Raw genomic sequence first — 21,827 nt, forward strand, 5'->3', positions numbered from 1 at the left:
CTCCTTGCTTGAATAAATGTCCTGTCCTTAGGCTTGTTCAGGTCTCAATGTCATGTGTCCTTGTTCTGTGCACCAGCTGCTGTTCCAGTCATCTCAGTGAATGCATATCTTGTATCCTGTCGGGTTTTGACCCTCACCTATTTATAGACCTGTCACGTCTATTTCGTTTGCCCCACTCCCTGAACATATACCGACCCCTGCTCTTCTAATCAGCCATAAGTAAACTGTCCAAACCTCCTTCCTCATCTGTGTCTGAATTTGTGTGAACTGTCCACACTTGCTGCCACTCCCACCGTGGTGTAAAAGCAGGAGCCTTCAGCATGAAAGCAACGTGCAGTTCCCCGGGTCTCTACAGCCTGAAAGTGTCTCATTATGTCTTCCTTTGACCCGCAGTATGCAAATTTAAGCTTAACAGCTACACAGCAGGTAATGCTTTAGGCCCCTTTGTGATCCCCGGCAGCCCCCAAGGGTGTCATGGATCCATTAGGAACCATCGGGAACCGCTGTTTCTACGCCGAGGCAAGGAGCTGAACATAGTGAGTCAGCAGGAAATAGACGTGCGGCGACTATAAGACAATTCAATACGTAATGAAATCACAAATACATGGTATGTATGTATAGTTGTTTTCGTGTTTAGCCATCACTGTGAGGACGTGGATCTGTTTCTTCACATCAGAAGATATGAGGGTGGGGTTAGGGCGATATGTGCATCTCAGTTTCTGAAATATCTACATTTTAAAAAGTCTTTGTGAGAACTCAGTTTTCTCTGATGTCCAAACATTCATCCTGCAGCTCGAGTTGAGAAATAAGGCATTAATATCATGTCTTCCAAACTAATAAAACATATGTCACATCCAAATTTCTCACCCCTCATGAAATGATTTGAACCCCATTTATGCAACGTTTCAAGTGAAGAGACATTGTTTTTTGTGCTTTTGTTTGAGAAAAGCATGGCATTTATGCTGCAACATTTTGAAAATTTATGGGGAAATGGCAGAAATGTTCAAAACTATGTAGTTACTGTCCATCTACTCGCGCATGTGCCGAACAATTACTTTCAATGACTTTGGTGCACATAGTGGTGTTCACATGGAAACGGAGCCCTAGTGATTTGAAATTGTTGCGTTTTTTCCATTTACATGATGACGGAGTCCCAGCATTTTCAAAATGCTGAGATGCAGAGGCTCCAACCACCGTTGGCGTCTAAACGAGGCTTTATATTGAGTTTCTGACTCGAGCTCACAGAGTGAGAGGATGACAAAAGCGACTGTAAAATTTTGTTGGGTGAGGTTAATGTTGGCATAAGGGTAGGCAAATAATGAAGAGTGTGTCTGTGTGTGTGTGTGTGTGTGTACATGTGATAGAGAGAGGGAGAGTGGGTGAGAGTGGCATTTAACTTGTGCCAGACTGGCTTCAGAACACATAGCACTTTTTTTCTTTTTTACGTTGCAGAGACTTCTGTAGTGTATTATCAAAGCAAAGCTTGTTATTGTAGCAAGAGCTTTTGTTTTCAATTTAGTGAGTGCATGCTAATTGGGAAGAAGGACCAAACAAGCAAAAGTTGCCCCAGGAAGAGTATAGCAACAATTTGGAAAACTATGTGAGTGCATTGGATTTCACTCAGCTTGAGCATTTGCATTTATTTTAGAGATTAGAGGAACAGACTTGAGAGGAGGATGAGAGGCTCATAACCTCCAACCATTCTTAAATTTTTAATTTATTCTCAGCAGTTCTCATGTGCTCAACCCTGACACTGAACTTACACCAGGGGTTTCATTTGGTTAAAACAAAAATATTTTTAACATCATTATTCCTAAATATATTCTGCCTATACAGAGATGGTCGTGTTTTAAACCAGCTGTTTATTCTGACTGAGTAAAGATGCCAAAGGTCATCTCTGAGTCAGGTTCTTTTGGATGAAGGGAGACCTTCGGAGACTTGAGCGAAGGAGAAGTCAGAGAGGATCAACACACACACACTCAGAAATTCAAAATAAATATTATTTTTACCAACAGGTAGAAAATATTACATTTTGTTAACCTTATTGAAGAGCAATGCATGCAGATTTTGAAAGACAAAGAAGCACTTCTGTCAAGGAAGTTGACCTTTATATGTGAAACGTTCAACATCTGACTATAGTGGAAGTGGTGGTAGAACAGGTCAGGATTGCTTGAACACACTGCTTTGGTCTCTTCAATGTTTTGCTCTACCTGGCTCCCAGCTATCAAGGTGGTACCAAGTGCACTGGCCAATCTCGGGAATTACCCAAATCAAGGTATTCACGCTCCCACATCTGAAGGGCTGTTGCAGTATTTAACCCCTCCAACTCCAATCCAGTTGGTTCAGATCATGATCTTGCTATCAGTCCCCGCAGATGGGCCAGAGGACAGCCACCACAATGGAATCCTGTTGTCCTTCAGTCCGGATCGATATTTCACACGAGTAAAGCAGGACAGGTTGGACAGGTACTACCCACAAGTCGAATACACAGATTTCTTTTTTTCTCTCCCTGATCTTAGACATCTGCAAGTGCTGCACATCATTGTTTACTGACCTCATGCAGACAAGAAAACTGACCTCTGCATGTGAAATCGGCAGCAAGCTTTTAAAAGAAGTGAGTTGTAATAAAAGTGGATTTAATAAGTGTTTAAAATGGAACACATGGATGTACAAATTATCAGATTCAGGTTGCCTCCTATTGAGGAACACACACACACAGGTGGAGCACTCATTCAGATGCAAGGTTTAAATCAGGGGTTTCAAACATAAGGCCTTGGCACCAAAACCAACCTGCAGGAGGCTCCTATCCGGCCCGCCAAACCGGCACGCAAATTGTGAACATTTCTAAGAAAAGAGAGAAACACTGAGACCTGAACTGAAATACCAGTGACGCTGTCAGGAAAGCTAGCAAACTAGCATCATGCACAAAGCCATGCTGCCATGGGGAAGTTTGCAAAAACCTGCATAATGCAGCAGCTAAAAGAAGGTTTTTGACATTTCACTGCATTTTGCACCTGAAGGTATCATTAAAATGGGCTTCACTTTGAGATTAAAGTGATTTTCAGTAGTGATTTTCGTCACTTATATTCTATGCCACAACAAACTTTTACAAAATTTTAAAGTTTAGATTTAAAGGTGCCTTAAGGAGTTTGCACGTTTTATGCGAAACAGCGCCCCCTGCAGGCCTTGGGCGTAATACAGCTTAGTGAAATACTCGTCCCTGTGGCTGGCGTGCACGGAAGAGGGGGACTCCGTCTTCGCTCGTTTAGAAGCGCTCAAGTAAGATTTAAGTTTCTTTTACCTGGTGGAGTCTGTGCTGGAGCTGTGGCAGTGCTGGAAGCCAGTCTTTTCTTACTTTCTGGAAGCTCCTGCTCAGTTGTTGCTCACTAAGCATCTGGCGGAGTAATGGCAGACAAATCGAAACTCAAGGAGCCGGAGCGCGCATTACGTCATTCCTTTCAACTTCTCCCCAAAAAAATGCTGGTGCCGGACCGGCACTGCAACTTTCAGGTGACAATTTAGCGCTGTTAGAGGTACTTGTACTGAATATGTCAGGGCACATTGTACACGTCATTAAAAATGTGTAACATATTTATGGTGGAAAATAAGTATTTTTAAGGTTGTGAAACTCCTTAATGCACCTTTAAGGGTTATTATGGAACTGTTTTCCTGGTCCAGCTCACTCAAGATGAACTTGGGCTGTGTGTGGCCAGTGAACTAAAATATGTTTGGCGCCTCACGTTTAAATGGATTTTTGTTTATGTAGACAGTGAGGAAATTCAGACCAATCAAATTGTTTTTAAGATCTCAGGAAGCCAACATTCTGTGTTCTGTTTTCATGTACTCATGTTCCAAGAGCTCTTCTGTGGTTTTAAATTATTTGCTTCATCGATATGAATTGTATGAAGCTGTATCAGATTGTATGAGTGTCTTCTGCACTCGTACGGGCACCAGTGCTTTGTTTTTCTGCTGAAGGAAAGAGGATTTATTGCTCATCTCATCTTACAGTTCAAAATAGCACTCCTAACGGGTTCTGGGATTTGGGCTGCAACACTGGACAACTGAAGGGAACATATCAGAGAGGGAGAGTTGCTGTAAATTGGCTAAAATGTCCTCCTTTGAAAGACCAGATAGGAGACATTCACATGAAAATATGAGCCCTTATACAAATGTAATCTGACACACTGATGAATGTGATCTTTCAAATAATCTGAGGTGTTAGCTGGTCTCCACAATATGATGTATGACTTTATATTTATGACATTTATCATGTGAAATATATATCATACATGTGTGTATATTGGTGTGTATGCGTGTGCACATGCATGCATTCGTGTGTGTACCTGAAAAGACATGTCCCTCTTACTTCTGCTTTTGTTGATTTCCACATTTGTGTTTTTTTCTTGAATTTGTTAATTAATTAGGAGTTCATTTCACTTATATTGTACAATTTAGTGACATTTCTCGCTCTCACACACACACTCACACTCACACAGCCAAAGCCATGACCGCATAACACATAAACTGTGACTGTTCAGCTCATCTATCTCACGAGACTAAAATTAGATCCTGACATATTCTGTCCTGCTGTTGCGCCATGTGCACCAGTTTTGGGATCTTGGCCCTGCTGTATATATTTAATACACTTCAAGAAAAAACACATCTTCTGCAGCTATTAATATTCTGGAAAAGCTTTGATGTAACATCCAGTCTGAGCGATGTGCAATGGCTTTCAGGTACATGCACCTCCTCTTTAACATCAACATGTGGTTGCAAGTAGAAGCAGGCACTAAAACATACAAATGGTTCTGTCTGTGGTCTTTAACATGTGTGCTGTGGACCCTCTGAGTGACAGTCATCAAAACACTTTTCTAAAATTAAGAGAAAGCAGCTTAGAGATTAAGAAATTTAATCCAACACAAATAGAGAATTAACAATAATTTGTATCTAATGAAGCCTGTTTAGTCAAGCAAACAATTCAATTTCTGCAGTCAGTGTCATCAATCCCTTTGGCTTTTAGAGGAACAAACGAAGGCAGCGAAAGTCGGGAGGCGGCAAATGTCAGATGACAACACATCCCTTTGTGTTTTGTCTTGACAACAGCGCGGGGTTGTAAGAATGAATCACAGCACTGATTGATGACAGGTGTGTGCCGCACGGGAATAGCTAATTATTGAGGAAATGTGGAATTTAAATGGAAAGACGACTCGCTGTCGCTGCACGTGTTATTCAGAGAGCACCACCTCAGTGTTAAGAGCAGCATGTGTTGAATGACTGGGTCCTTTTCTTCACTGTTGCCAAGGGAGCTGCAATGGACATACATGAATAACCTGGACGAGTTGTGAGCAGAGGATTTTATCCTTCAGCAGCGCCATAAGCTCTGGGCAAAGTTTGTGGAGAGGCTAATGCTGGTAAAATGTACTCCATCGGAAGGGAAAAAGGCGCATGCAAATTTCAGCTTTAACACCTCCACTTGCCATTATTTCTTGTTTTTTTTTTTTCTCTCTCTCTATAACTTGGCAAGAAGGATGTGATAAATCAGAGAGAAGTACACATCATGTTTCAAAATTTGTCCCAGATGTTATTCCCCCAAGAATTTTGCACATTTGCCGTGCCAATTCACAGTCTCTCAACTCGACGTGAAAACATTGCAAGTCAGAGATGAAATTGCAATGCTCTCCTTAAATGTTTTTTCTTTCTTCAAGTGGCCAGGATTTTTTTCTCCCCCTTTTTCATCCATTTTTTTTTTTTTGTTCAAGCTATTTATTGCCTTGAAAAGATCTAAAGAGGATAAAGGAAATGGTCCAATCTGTGAAACACTTCACATCAGCATTTGAGGTGAAATGTTTATTTTTGAGCTGAGAAAAAAAAAAAGCAAAAAAAAAAAAAAAAAAAACCCTCGCAGTTGCAAAGTTGCAGATCCCCAGGGGGAGAGTTGAATGACCTGCCAAATCTAATTTCTCAGTGTGTGTATTTACCAGAGTGGCTATAGCGAGGGAAAATGTATTGTGTCAGCGCCTGGCACTTCTCTCTGTTATGGAAGTTCAGTGACCCATTATGCAGCGGCGTGGTATGCACTGTGTGCATGGCAGCAAAAGGAATAATCATAAAATTGCTTGATGGCATACTTTACATATTTGATGTCCACGTGTGAGCGCCGGACGGTTAAAGGTTTTGAGCACAAAAACAGCGGCGCTCTGAATGACATTAATGGACTTTCAGGTTGAGATTATTCAAAAGGTGTGTTTTTTGCGACAAATGCATTTGCATCCAAAGGCCAACTTTTGACAAACATGGGCGTTGGAGCAAACCTCATACATATTTCCGCGTTTAAAATGTAATTATGCCATCCTCTAAAATATTTATCATATCCCTCATATTTTACCTTGGACCGTATGCGGCGCAAAGATACTTTCATTTGTTGAACAAACACAGAGAGACTCCCAGCTCCAGTGAGGACTGTGCCTCAGTGCAAAGTCTGCAGGATCAGACCTTAAAGAATCTTATTTCTGTCCTTTGTACAATGAGTCCCATCAGTCAGCATCTGCCATGTAGCACCATGGATCATATTTACACCCAGACAGCAGATTGGGTCTCCAGGGACAAGCCAGGATGCACAGGAAGCGGAGGTCACTTGACCAAACACAAGCCATGCAGGCCTGTGGGAAGAAAGCAGCAGCTATACATCATGCCAGAGGCCATCCATCACCCAAACTGCTCGATTTGCCGCAGCCACCAGCCCTTAAGGGACGAACTGATGACAGAGCCTCCGACGTGTACACAGTATACCCCTCCTGGATTGGATAGTCCATATGCAGGTCAGAGGAGTCAGGTGGTTGAAATGTCATCACACCAACAGTTAAGCGAGATCATTCTTTGCCGATTGTTTTATTTCATGTGCACAACTGGGCAGAGACAAAATTGTGTAACTGTGAAATTTAATGCAAGCTGCAAGGCCATGAAACTGTGCCATTAATCTAACATAATACATTTTCATGCAGGAAAGTGGCATTTATTATCTCTCTGGCAGATGGAAAGATATTGGTGTTTTTGGCTGAGAGGAAAAACCACGTCTTAATAGCTTCTACAGCAGTGATCCAGTGGTGCTGTATACAGTCGGCGCCCAGCCAAGCAAATTGTCTTTTCATGGTGCAATCAGGAAAAATCTGGCAGTGGTTACAGAAGCATAGCCTGGTACTGCAATAAATTGATTCTTTTTTTTCTTTCTTTCTTTTTTGTATGAATAAAAATTCATCTGTGACTTCCAATGTTCCTGTATACATTTGCAGCAGTGGAACATACTAGATATTGATTATGAGTTTCAGATATGTATAGAGTACAGACAATGGAACAAACTGTAATTCATGGACAATTTAGAGTCATTGGGGGAAAAAAGAGAGGATGTCATTCTCTGCAATCTCTGCAATCGGATCAAATTTGGTTAAAAAAAAAAAAAGCACTGTTACACTTAAATCATCGACTTGGGTTTGATTTGCAAATGCAGTCCAGTGTTATTTCATATTCCAGCTAAAGCAACAATATTGTGAGTCAAACTGTTCCTTTGTCCACCATGTCCGCCAGCAAAGTCTTGCCAAAGCTGTAAAAATGTGAACACTGGTTGAGCTGCAGTCATTTCTCGGGCTTGTTGTAAACTAGGTCTGTGGAAATCCAGTCGATGCCAAACGGTGTGAAATCCTGCCAGTTTCCTCAGCGATGGTCGTTTGTTTATGGTGATTACATCAATGATGCAAAATGTATGCAACCTTATAAATGCATAATTAACAGTTAAAACAAAATGAGAACCAAAATAGTTTAAGTGATTTTTTTTTTTTTTTTACAAAATCAAAGACATAATTACTTTTTCCAGTGAACCTACACAAATAATAATCATTTCCTGCATCTATAATTTAAAAAAAAAAAAAAAACCTCCAGCAAACATTTCTTCAGCAAAACCCACTACCTATCATCATTAGAGCAAAACAAAACTCTCCGACCTCATGCTGGGTGCAGATTTTTGTTGCACGCCCCCATACATTGCTGATTAAATGGTGTTTATGTTGTTGTATGGCGTGTTCAGGTTTTGATACCGGGTTATTTATTTTATTTTTGAACGCCAATGCTGGAGCATTCACGTTGTGAATATGTTCATTCGATAGAGACGAAGGGCAATCAAATGTTTTTGTTGCACTAATAGCATATCATGGCGATGCCAACCCGCCTACAACAACTACCCTGTCCTTTCACCTTCACTTGCAACTGCCTGAATGCATTAAAGACTTCTCCTTCCAGACTGTGACCCTCAGAAGAAAAAAAAAAAGAAAAAAGCCCTTAAGCTGGATTTTTCAACTTGTCTGTGTTCCCTGAAAAATGCCACGAGCAATTTCCCCACAGTTCTACTTATGGAAACGGGCGTTAAGTGCTGCCTCACAACCAGCACAATTCAATAGCTTGTCCTGAGGTGGACCCGTTTGAAGAGTGTGAATTACAGTCAAAAACAGCATCAACAAACAGTATTTGTCAATTTCATCAGCAGCCTTTTCATCCTGTTAAAGCACAGCCAAATGCTGATTCCCTGGTGAAACACTGTATTGTTTAGAAAAGGAAAAAAAAAAAAAAAAAAAAGGAAAATGACTCTAAATGACATGTCTCCATACATGAAGAAAAAAAAAAATCATGTTTCTGCCTTCTCCGGGATGAGGTCTGTTCCAGGCATTCAGCTGGTGCAGATTAATTTGTGCCACTGGAATGGGAAGGGTCCATGCATATACTGTGGCATAGCTTGAGCAGCGGTCTGGAAACGAGAAGAGAGCGTGGAAAACACAGGAGTACCGCCGTCTGCATGCCCTTCGACGAGTAACCGCGAAGGATGAAGGTGAGGAAATATTACACATAAATGGATGCACCCGAACTTTCCGTGATGCAGCCCATTTCCAGGCTCGCAAAGGTCTCGGCTAGAATATGAGCCTTCCATGCTGATATAACTTTTCTTAACTGCATCACCTCCAGTACTGATACTGAATAATTCAGTGCCTATTAGTCTGCCATTTGTCTGGACATAAAGTCTCCTAGCAACATTGCTCTGCTTTGTGATTAGGTGTCACAGAGGACAATGCTTTTATTCCCACATACAACCCAAGGCTACAGCTTACAGTTAAAGTACATAAAGCATACAGGCTGTTTTTCTTTAATACTTTCATTAGCTGTATGTGAAAAAATAATGGGAAGATATCAACACATTATTGATGTACATTGGATGGTTTCTTCTGTCTTTCATCACTGATGAGATTTGAGTCAAAATGCTTGAGGCAGAAAGATCAGGTCAAACAACAACAGAATAAAAATTAAAAGAAAAAAAAAAAAAGTCAGTGCAGATCGACAAATGCTCGCCATCATTTCTTTCTTGCATCCATTCAATCTCCATCTCGCCAAAGGACAGTATTCTTCAGTGACCTTGTACTAAAAACTTATCCAACAAAACTGTGGAAGCCAACAGGAGGCCAATTCAGAGAACTCACAATATTAGCCAGAAATAATGAAAGTTGTGAGTTATCTTTACATATTCTCAGAAATACATTTATATATAAATCGCTAATGATAACGCTGACCATCCGCAGTGATCACATTTCGATACGGCAAGCTTGCCCACACTTTGAGGCCGAGAGATTGTAAATGTCAGTGGCTTGTCACTCAGACTCAGTCCCACATGGGCAGTGAGATGGCGCCCGCTAAAAGGGAAGGCCAAAATGACAGAACAGACATTAGTACCCTGTCTGACTCATTCAGCTTCGGACTGTCAATCTCTTGGTGTATCTGAGGCACTGCTTTACCACTTTATGCATTTTCGAATTTCTATTCAGGCTCTGATTGTCTCCATTAAATACCTCACTATTGCATGTTGATTGGTTCCCCACCATGAATAACTGGTAAAGACCTCCTCGACTGGTTGCGGTTTCAAATTGCCTCCCCTGATTTACGGGGGGGGGAGTTCGGATGAAATTGAAAGGGAAAAAGGTCTCAGATTCAGACAAAATGTATTCCTTCCTATCTAAAATATCACATTTTAATCTAGGAACACCATTATTGCAGATTTCAGATGGCATGAGATGTAAAATGCTGTTAATCTGTTTTTTTTATTTTTGTTTTGTTTTTTTACAGTGTCACAGTTCAGCCTCTTGATTTTATTGATATCAGCAACATGATTCGGGTGCTCGCACTTTACTGCTCTGAAAGATCATTTCTATGAGAAGCCACACATCCAGGGAGATGCCTGAGTGAACTGCAACAGTAGCATTTGGTAAATGAACTTCAACACATTGAATAAAATCATCATTTGATCGGAATGCTCATCAGTTAGAAATGAAAAAAACCTGAAGCCACAAAATAAGCAATTATGATTATTATTATTGTTATTTGTAGTAGTAGTAGTACATATATACTGTTAAATGATTGAAATAGTTCCATATATTCATTACATTCATTATATATTTACAAGTCACTTTCATTTCAACATTTGAATGCAAATTGATTTACAAGTGGTTTACCTATTAATTTTAAAATTATATTCATCGAGGGGTTTGTCCTAGACTTATTATACTGTACTGTGTTGTTTATTTATTTTGTGTTAGTCACATGAATTATTTATTTTTGAATATTAGCAGGGTGTGTTTTTGGAATTGTATGTGTGTAACATCAGTTTGGTGGCTGTGGATGGAGATTTCATGTTAGGAGGGGACGGTTTGGAGGTTGTAAGTCCACTGCTGACAGGTTAACTATGAATAGGATGGGTTAAATGCAGAGAGGTAATTTCCCCAAGGGGATTAATAAAATATGTCTTTTCCTTTCTACACACCTCCTTTCAAAGTGAACCTACTGACAGTGTCTGGATGACCTTTTTGTCAGTTTAGTTCTTTTTTAAATAGTTTTAAAACCTGTAACAGTAATTTCTCTGTATTTTAACAGCAATTTAAAGTCAGTGATTTTCTAATCAAAAGCCACCCAAAAAAGCATTTTGACATTTTAAATTAATGTAAATATGAATAAATTAAAAGTCCCTTTTTTTTTTCAGACCACAAGTGGCTCCAGCCAATTAGCAATCCAATGTTTTTTTATTGTGCTGCATATTGATTAATTTAATAACAGAATAATTACATTATAATAGAGCAACGTTAAAGTATGGTGGTTAACAAGCAACATCAATGTGTGCATGTCAGTGCTGGCTGCAAGGAGTCTGACAGACGGTGCCATAATGCACAGGCCACAGGAGAAGACAGAAGAAGCACCGACACCCCAGAAGTGGTGGCAGCATCATGCTGTGGGGATGCATTTGAAGAGTAGTTCGGTGAAGGTAGAGGTTAACATGAGTGCCATAAGTGTATGACAGAACAAAATGATTCACTCCAGTCTGAGAAGAGATGTACATTTTAACATGACCCAAAGATTTTGGAGGATGCTTGTCAGAACCTTCGATGGCGATCTTCTAAAGAGGGTGTTTACGTGCATGCAACCTGACAGAGGTTGAATAAGAATCGGTTGAAAAAGCAATATGGAATAGTCAGGCTGAGGCCCATTCCTATTGATCCAGTGCTGTGAATGCAGAAATGCGGGAGTGGAGAAATGTTCCCACAGGTCTTTGTGTTCATGGCTCCTGCTGAGCAGCAGAAACCACACATCAAAATTAAATACCCAGCATCTCCTTGGGATTGGATCAATTGAGATGGACTGGTGTTGTTATGAAAGAACTTATCACTGGTCTTACATAAATCTTCGGAATAATGCTCTCTTCTAAATTCCTCTTTATTTAGTTCTGGTCTTTGTAGCTGCAGTGCATTTTGTTCTTTGTATCTGTCTGTTTTTCTCCTGATTATCTCATTTCAAGCTCTGTTGTTACTTCATTGATTGTATTATGTCGAGAACTCGTTGAATCCAAGATGAACATTAAATGTTGTGTTCTCACTTTTGTCACGGCGCCGGTGTTATGTTTTGTGTTCTGCCTCATCCTATGTCTACTAATTTGTTTTCCTAGTTTGTTTCTTTTATGTTTTGTTCCGTCATAGTCGCCAGATTTTAACATCTTCCCATGTTGTTGTAGCTGTTGTCAATGCTTCGTGCCTGGCCATTACCATTTTAATGGTTTAACAGATGGGTGTTTTCATGAATAGGTCATTTCTTAGCATTGATTTAGCCTGGTTCTGAGGTCTATAATATGACGTGGGTTTGACGTACCCATACAGCTCTCCTTAACACCCTGACTTACCCTGACATTTACAGTTTGTTTGATTTTGTGGCTGTGTAGATGTTTAAGTTCATGTTTGGCTTTATGCTCAGTGTCTGAGGCCCCTTTTACACGATTACTGTCAAGTGAAAACGGAAAACATTTATTGCGTCTTCTTCGGTGTTTGGAGCCACTAAAAATGTAAGTTATTGAAATCTGAAACAGTTTGACTCTATATCTATATGTACACAAAGGAAAACACTACTTTTGAACAATGCTGAAACTGTGTCGACGACAGAAAATGCGACTTAAAAAAAAAAAAAAAACCTCCACTCCTGCACATGCACGCCATAGTCAGAGACTCCCAGTCCATATTCTTTGGGAACTTGGTAGTTTTATAGTTTTACAGGATTTTAGGCATCCGTAATCTAACAAATAAAAACAACCAACAACCACGAGTAGCCCAATCTGACAACTACAACAACGTTCTAAGCATGTCTGCCATTTCCATGTACATGAACATTGAACATTAAATGTAAAATTTCTCTGAAAGGAAAACACAAAAACAAAGTGTTTTCACTTGAAGCGTCATGTAAACAGGGCCTGAATTCATGGGCACTATCTGTCTGCTGCACCCTTCATGTATCTTACCTTGACTGGTGAAGCTTATCTGCACCTCCACTCAAGTTCTGTATTCTGTTTGGGAAGTCGTCTAACTTTCTGAATATTCAGAAGTTTGGCTTTGTTGTTCTTTCTCTGGATTTTTCTGCATCACCATTAAAAGGTCGCATCTGTTAAAATATTTATGTGTGCCTCTGCTATTTTAACCCTGATCCATGCTCGCTTAAAACATTTACTTTGAAGCCTGTTTCTCTTGGAACTGGAACTCTTATTATATGCACAGCTGTGATTTACATTTTAACGTGGAAGTCTCAGTTGCAAGGAAAATCTTTTAAACAAATGTCAAAGGTTGTTGTGTTTCGTTGTAAATGTTCCCGTTTGGGGAGTTAAGTTGTTTGCATGTCTCCTCCAGCAAGAAGCAGTGGTACACATGGATCAGATCTGGTGTATGTTTCAGTGGAGCGCCGTATGGTCACTGTCACTCCACAAATGCCAAGACTCAATGACACAAAACCAGCTGAGAGCCAAATGGCCACGGTGCCGGTTTAAATAAATCCTACTTTGAAGAGGAATATGTTTTCCTGGATATGATGCAGTGGGGCATCCTGGGGATTGAACACTGACTCCAAGCACACCAATGACTTCCATCTGCTCAGTGAGTTATGCTTATAAAGTCTGTAATTAGATGCATAGTTAATTCCTGCTATCTATCAGTTTATAGCTGTGGCGCGTGTGAGTTTGGTGGTAAAGACCACCAAGCTGTCAAATACTGGCACCGAGTAGAGAACATTTCATCTCCCACACGCGCAGTGTCAATTTCTGGTCAGATCATGTATGCATTTCTTCACTTTTCACTCATTTTAACAGTCAGTCACCTCAGCAACCGAAAGAAAATTCAATCAAGAAATGTTTGGACAGCAGGAGATATCTAGAATAATTAGTGGCAGCCACTTGAGGTATCCCTTCGACATTTGCAGACTCCTGTGCAGAATGTGGCGAGCATGAAGTGGAACCGGACAGCTTGGCAGCAGTTTTCTGGAAATGGCCTCCTGGCTGGAAGCGGGCTTTGGAGTTTAGGGAACATTAGAAACTGACCTCAATACGAGATAATATAGCTTCAGAGAGAGAGAGAGAGAGAGAGAGAGAGAGAGAGAGAGAGAGAGAGAGAGAGAAAGCAAATTAGAATTTGGTTCTTGCTGTATTACTTCACTTCTTTCCCATTAAGACTCTTTAACGCTGGAGAGTTGGAGGACTATTTTGTAATCTATCACTGCATTGATCAGCTGCAGGAAGAAAGTGCTGCCTCCTACACAAGTTTCCATCACCACCCTCACCCATGGCAGCACTCCCATCTGTTTGGTCACTAATTAATATGGGCCAAGAAATTGGAGGAACTCTTGTTGAATTCATCTGGTCCAAAATATGGGCCGTTCCATCTGAAAATGATTTTTTTTTTTTTTAGTTTAGTTTTTATAATTATGAAAAAAAATTACACTGATTTCCCTCCACTCTCTTGTGGCACTGTTTTCCAGCAGGTGAAACCACAAGTAGGCTGAGAGGTTGGAGGATTTTGCTGTTGTGATAAGTGGGAATGTTTGAAACCAAACCTGACATGAATTACATAGCACTTTGATATCATATGCAAACGTAAACATTCTGCAAGTTTCTTAACATATAGGCTCAAGGCAGGTTTCTCTTTAAAAAAATTTTTCTTTTTTTGTTTAGAACATTCCAAAAAAATATATATCCCAGTTTGAGAAAATAAATGTCACAGTCATGGTGTTATATTATAGTGTTATGTCCTGCATGGTGCCTTCACACATTATTTTCCCAGTAGGATTCTAATGCTTTTTTCCCCTCAATGTTCACCAATTTCATGTCTTGGTAAACACGGTTTGTACAGTTGTTGTGTTTCGGATTTATTTTTCATGTTTCTTGTCAGACCATAGCTGATATGGTAATCTCTAGTTCCAGTCATGTCATGTTTTAGTTTTGTCCGTTTTGGTTTGCCAAGTTAAACTTCATATCTGGTTAATCAGTGCACCATCTCTTCCACTTACTTGTGACTACACCCTTCTGCTGGAGTGTTTGCCTTGTTTCTTCACCTGCAAGTCATCAAACTCCACCTCCTGATGTGTGTATGAAGTTCTCAGTCCGTTCATGTATCTTGGTCTGTCTGTTTAGATCCACATAGTTTCCTATGTCTTCTTCCTTGGTCCATTTAGCTCAGTGTAGCATCCTGGTTTCCTGCCTGATTACCTTTTTCATGTCCGTGTTTCTGTTCAGTCCCCCGATGCACCATCTGTTGGATCCCTCTGTTACTTTGGCTTTGGTTCCTGTTTTTTTTTTTTTCTCCCAGCATCATCATTAAATGTCGACTTTTTGTTAACATTCGCATATGGCCTCAGCTTTTCAGTCTACTGTCCACACACCCTCAAACCAACAAGGACCTCAAAGGCGTTGATGTGTTCAGATGTAGCATTCTCTACCGGGAGATGGACCGGTGTGTTGTCCTCATGTTTGTTGTGTCCTTCCTCCAACATGACAGGAAGTTTAAATACAGTCAGTTTGGATGGTGAATACATCAGTTGTGGAAGCTGATTGGAATGACCAAAATGCAAACAGCTGACACTCTGAAATGAAGAGTCAGTGAAGCATCCAGTCTGCCCACTGAAAAATGACATTAGAGGAACCTTTGAAGGATCCATGTAATGCTGAAGGCTGTATTCAAATCACACATATGAATTCCTCTCATGGTGTAATGATATACATCTTATTTGGAGGTCATACTCTGTTCTGCATATATATAAGGAGTAATTATGACAAAGAGAGATCAGTGTTATTGGGTACAATGTCCTAACACTGAGTTTGAAGGACATATTTGTATCTCTCATCTGCATCTAAACAGACTCCTGGTGTTGCAGGACTGAAAAAAAAAACAGGAAAGCGGGAGGGAGTGAAAAACAACACAAATGAAATCACATCACAGCTCGCGGAGTAAGTGCTCAAGGCGTTGGTGAAACAGGTAAAATGTTCTAACACCTTCCCACTGAGGAAGGCCACGAGGAAGCTCCATTCACGGCTCCAAATCCTTTAGATGTAGTGGACTGCTGTAGAGTACATCCTAAGTCTTCATTTTCCCCTCGCCCACACACACGCACACACCAGTGACAGGGGCAGCAGCTCTCCTTTGGCAGGGACACTAAGCACTGAACAGCACTGAGCACAGCAGGAGGCTCTGGCCACCTGCACAGTGTGGAGTGGAGATAGAGAGACAAATCCAACATTGAAATTGGTGAGAGACGCAACAAAATTTCCTTTTTTTTTTCCACACCAGGGATTTCAGCAATTTGTTTTTGAGGTTTGCACTGTGCTTAGGTATTAGAGTGGCACAAACTAAATAAATCACAGAAGCCCTCATTGCTGCGGGTGCTAAAGTGATGGTAGGTCCCACATAAGGAGTGAAAATGCTTTATTGTTCCCCGGGCCCAGGGAAGACCTATGCAAAATGTAAACAATGTTTGAGCCTACCTTTGAGCCTTGTTACAAGGGCCCACTACTGTGCAGTGTTCATTAGAGTGGAAATGATATGTGCAAACAAAGAGAGGCGCCCAAGCAGCACACTCTGCTGCTTCTTTTCATCTCAGAATTGCAAATGAATGCAGCCTCCTCACCTGGTCCCTGCAGGCAGTGTCCCAGTGCCTCCAATCAGTGCTTTATTGACAGCAGGCATCCAGCAGGAAACTGGGAGTGCTAATAGTCGAGGATGATGCCTGATAAACACGTCCTCCCCTCTTATTGCACCCCCACATATTTTATTGCCCGGCAGGGTGGCTTCCAACCAAGGTCACAGTGTGGAGATGCTTGCTGAACACAGCTGCTTATGCAAAAAAACTGGCAGTCTTATTTAAGAGTCAGTTGTGACTCACTTTGGCGGTTCTCCATCTGCTTTGTAATTTTAAAAGATGCATATTTGTCCATACTGGCAACGGATCCTGATGGAGGAGACGAGTTGAATATGTTGACGGGAGGGAGGGAGAAAAAAAAGTTCCAGATAAAATGGGAAATAAACAACGCAATCAAATGCTGCATTCGATAACCAAATGAACCATGTAGCAATGTGAAACCACTTTCAGTCAGCGGTATTGGGCCACCCTGTCCGCAGAGGTGTTGCATTCGGGCTTCAGAGCTGCAAACGTCTGTGGCCAAATCATTCTGTTTAAATAACAGGGAGGGTGGCACCGTAAACACACACTTGCTTGGCTTTGTCGAGCTAATGACTTCCTGCTCCAGTGGCTTGTGAAACAGTGTTAGAGCCAAAATAAGTAAAATCGGGAGCAGAATTTAATCTGTCACTCAATGGAAAGCCTTTAAGCAGAAACATGCAGCCATCCAGAGTGTGCACGCAAGTGAAGTAGAAATTACAGCAAAAGCTCCCCAGCACCGAGTGGAGCAGCAGAACAGGTTGTGTATAGGAATGAGGATTACAGATTGGTTGGATAAATAGGGGATCCTTTAAAGCAAAACACACAGTGTGTGAATGTCAGCCAAGGTGGTAATCTAAAACCATCAATCCCTTTGAATCTGGCTAAGCTTCACCTATGCAGACTAGAGATTGATGTGGGGAGGAAGACTATGCTTGCACTGGGTTTTTGATCTTCCCGAATTTGCCCCGAGCTCAGTTTTGAACTCCGTAGCTGTGCAGCAGTCATATTAACAACTCAAATGTTGCAAGGTAGTGTGCACAACACTCAGTCTGCCTTCCCATCTACTCAGAATTAATCATTTCTATGAATCGCTTGTTTCCTCTGTTGTCTCCTGGGAACACTGGTTGGAAAAGATGAGACACTTCTCTGGGGTGGATGAGCTAAAATTAATCAAACACATCAGTGACTTGTTTTGCTAAAACTGTCCTGCCTAACCTCCTTTTCTACAACAGATTCTTGATAAGGGGGAATTCAAAACAAAACTGCATCCAAATTACACTTGTACACAACTCCAGCACTTCAGTAATTCAGTAAGCCAACAGTGAAATTTATTAACCAAGTAACTCAGAATCACTCATTTAGCAATCATGAAAATAAACAAACTTTTTAAAAAAACATACGACGAGGTGTACAAATGTTGGAACCATCTCATGTTCTGCATTTAACTCCGCGTTGGAGGCAAAGAAACATGCTTTTTTTTTTTTTTCATTTAACAAGTCTATTCTGGATCACTGACATCAAAGTTTCCTGTGCTCTGCATTAATATTCATGTCTGAAGAAAAGAAAAAAAAAACTGACACAAAATAAGACATGAAATGCAGATTAGCCTTTTATGAGAAGATATGCAAATTGCAAGCCAGACAAATTAAGCTTTTCTTTGCACATGAGCAGAGGAGACGTATCCCCTTCCATATTCAAATCTACCAACATAAAATTGAAATAGTTTCTAGTTCATTATATGATTGTCCAAGGGTATCAATATCTTTCTCTGAGGCCAGATACGTCCTGCGTCACATGTCTGAACAGCAATATGCCATTAAACAGTGTGGTTCTTTCCAGTCTGAAACATACAAATATTAATCATCGACTTCATTTTAAAAGTATTTCTGCCTATTTTTTTTTTTTTTTTTGGACCAACAGTATGCTGGTGGTGTGACTAATTTAGTAAAAATAAACGAGGGTCACATAATGAAAATGCTGCCAGAACCTTGGCTTCACGCTTCAGTTACACAGCTCAAGTTTTAACATTTTGACATCGGTGTTTCTCTGCAAAGCTAAGTAATTAAAAATCCAATCTGCATTATGCTTCTCATTAAAAAGCCAATCACAGTCAACATCCGAATCTTCTTAGATCAGGGCTTCTCAAAGTGTGGGAGGAGCCCGACAAAGCTTGAACCACATGGTGCCCCCCACCCCTCTCTCTCCAGACATTCTTCGTCTCAGGCCAAGTTGTAATTTCTGGTTCAGCGCTGGACCTCTGGTCTTTTCTTTCTTTCTTCTTTTGACATAACAGGATATTCTTGTTAACAGCTGTTTGGATTCAAATACAATAAAAAGTCAAACACTACTCATGCGACTCAGATGTTTTTACAGTATTTATGGTCTGCAACTAAAACAGTTACACTTCATTTGTTTTACAGTTTTCTTTTTTTTTTTTTAGAGGATATTTGAAGAAGATGATTCAGAGGCCATCCCAAGCAAAACATGATTGAAGAAGAAAACAAATTTGTCTCCATTTTACTTCATTCTATTAGATTCAATTAATATTACATGTGATTTTATAATATATAGTGCTGCCACCACCAATGCTTCATGACTCCACCTCCACCCGTGCTCCCCCCAGTCATGGAGAATTGTACTGCACACTACTGTAAGTTGAGGGATGCTGCTGGTTTAATTCCCATCTCTTTAGATTTGGCACCTTGGAATATCAAGACCATAATGTACTGACAAAATGCATTAGATTACTGCTTGAACCAATATGGCCAAAAATCCCTTCATTCAAGGAGAATCTGCACTTTGCACACTTTAACAAAGTATTCAAATTTACAATTACAACATCACAATACAATTCGTAATATATATTCAAATCCAGACGATACTGAGATGACGATGCTGCTAGATAAAGCCTCTATAGGGACTGCAGTTCGTCAGCATTTGAAAGCTCTAGCAGCTCTATGGACAGCTTGTTTTCAGCGGCAATCAAATGCATTCCCTTTGAACAATCACAAGTACCACAGACGCTTCGAGCACGCACTTCACTCGAAGATAAAACAACAATCCCACATGGACTTTATCTAGATGAAACGCTACGCTATGTTTGGAAAAATCTTAATCTTAATTTACACATAAAGTCTTAAATTACACATTTTTATCAGCTAATATATTTTCATTTCAGAATCTATATTCAGATTTTAAGCATATAAAGAGGACTTCTCTGAACCATCTGACAGCTTGGATCAAACAGAAATGTATTTTCAAACATGATTTTACTTTCATGTCCACAATCACGACCTAGAATCGCTTTGTTCGAACGATGGATATCTCTATTTGGAACAAGAGCCACATGTAAACTTACAGTGAGATAATTAATTAAAATGGGTTAATTCCTCCCAGGGCGCTAGTCCATGTTAATGGGGAAAAGATAAGAATAATCTTAATAGTTGGTCGGACCTTCAAGAAGACGTCCAGCCAGAGCAGGCTTATCTAAATCCTCTTGGCTGAGCTATCGGAGTCAGGAAGAGTGCAGGGGAGTGCTTAAATTTGCCTGAAAAGCAGCTCTTAGAAATAAAGTAGTGGCAGAAAGTTCTTTTGATAGTGCTCAGTGTCCCTGCTCTTTGAGGCTCACTTATTCCATATGTCGAGTCAACCCAAAACTTGAAAGCCAGAATTTAATTTATAGAAGCAAACTCAAAATTTGGGATGTCGGCGACTGTGCCATAAGGAAGGTATGATGAAATGTCCCGCTCAACTTCCAGAAAACCGTCTCTCTCTCTCTTTTTCCAGCTCAGGGTCTGTCCTTGCTTGCAGGAAAGTTGTAATAAATTTCTGTAGAGAGAGGTGTGTGTGTCCCTCCTGTGTGATTGGTGTCACCACGAGAACAAGGTTGCCGGGCTGTGGGTTACGACAAGCTTTCTGCTAATAAACCTTCGCTGCTGCTCTGCTTCAGCGGCTGCCGGCTGGAGTCTCTGTCCGCCTCATCCTCTTCATCAGATCTGCCAAGACTCAGGTGTCTCCGGTACACAGGAGGGCTGTTGGGGTCAACACACAAACACAAACACACCATTATATCATTGCTGGGCCACTTATAGAAACTTCTAAAGCTGAAAGTTAATGGTTACAGGTTAGCTATCTATCACATACATGCATATTGGTGTTTCTTAAGCTTGAGCTTTAATTTGTATGTGAAATAATCTGCAATGTTGATGATCAAAAGATCCTTTTTTATCGTGCTCCACTAATTTCACTGCAAAGACCTTATAAGGTGGTGAGGGAGACCGAGAACATCATAGATGGACCACTCCCTCCCCTCAGAGACTTTTACTGGGTACAATACAAGGCCAGCTGTATTTTAAAAGGGTGTCCCCCACGCTGAAAATCACTTCATCTCTCTGCTGCTTTCTTGAAGGAAAAACAAAACCTCAAACACTGATAAACAAACTGTCGACCCACAAGCCTCCAAAACCTCGTTCTCTTTTTACTTGATGTGGATCAGCCACCTGATTCCCTTAGTTCTGAATAACATTATTTTTGATATAAATACATCTTTGTTTTTTGTTGAAAAGAAAAAAAAAACTATTTTAAAAGGGTTAGTGTGTGTTCACATCTCTATGTGTGTTGCCTGTTTGTTTTGTCTGTATTAACTGATCACTGTTATCTAGGAAAAAAGGTGAAGGTAATTATCTTCCTGTATAATCCTATATAAATGAGACTAACCAGATTTGACCTGATAAAGATATATATGTGGAAAACATTATGTTGATCTCACAACTGCACCGTCTGTCTATCATCATGGTGACAGCGGCTAAAAAAATGAACAATCGAGCAGTTTATGCAGTTAATAAGATGAATATAAAAGGGATTATTTCAGCACTGATGAACTCAATAAGTTTTCAGCACAGCTTAAAACAATGCTCCGGCTTTTTGCAGCACCTTGTTTCTGTGAGACTCTTTTTTAAAAGGTCATCTGGAACGGGAGCTTTACATTCTTAGACTGTTGTCATGGTAACCCGTAATCACTTACTGCATTGCTTTAATGACAACTTAATTCACTGTACAGCTCTTGATATTGAAAACAACCAGGCTGTGTCACTCAGCTTCCACGTGTTTGTATGAGACTCGAGCAATTTACACCCCGCAGGCCACCTAGCGCTAACCCAGGCCCACGTCTGTGAGAAGCCATGAATCAAATAAATAATGTCCATGCACTTTAACTGAACACTGTGATTGAGGAGGGTGATTAGAATCACTGTCATCAGAAAAACAGAATGCAAGAACATGAGTAAATG

At 40.5% G+C, this 21,827-nt stretch overlaps 1 protein-coding gene across 3 annotated transcripts in view; it reads right to left on the reverse strand.

Moving 5' to 3' along the window:
- Positions 1–18,378: 18,378 nt before the first annotated feature.
- The window catches only part of LOC115395149 (unconventional myosin-XVIIIa-like), a 67,819-nt gene continuing 64,370 nt past the window's right edge, over positions 18,379–21,827 (reverse strand). For 2 of the 3 annotated variants that reach the window (XM_030100546.1, XM_030100545.1), the window contains one exon: positions 20,434–20,570. Coding sequence is in view for 1 of the 3 variants with exons in the window: in XM_030100547.1 (XP_029956407.1) it covers positions 20,441–20,570 (130 nt within the window). In the remaining 2 variants the exon portion in view is untranslated. Of the gene's footprint in view, positions 20,571–21,827 lie in introns of all 3 variants that reach the window. The other variant, XM_030100547.1, reaches the window with a different exon arrangement.

This window comes from Salarias fasciatus, chromosome 10 (genome assembly GCF_902148845.1).
Source record: "Salarias fasciatus chromosome 10, fSalaFa1.1, whole genome shotgun sequence".
Lineage (NCBI taxonomy): Eukaryota > Metazoa > Chordata > Actinopteri > Blenniiformes > Blenniidae > Salarias > Salarias fasciatus.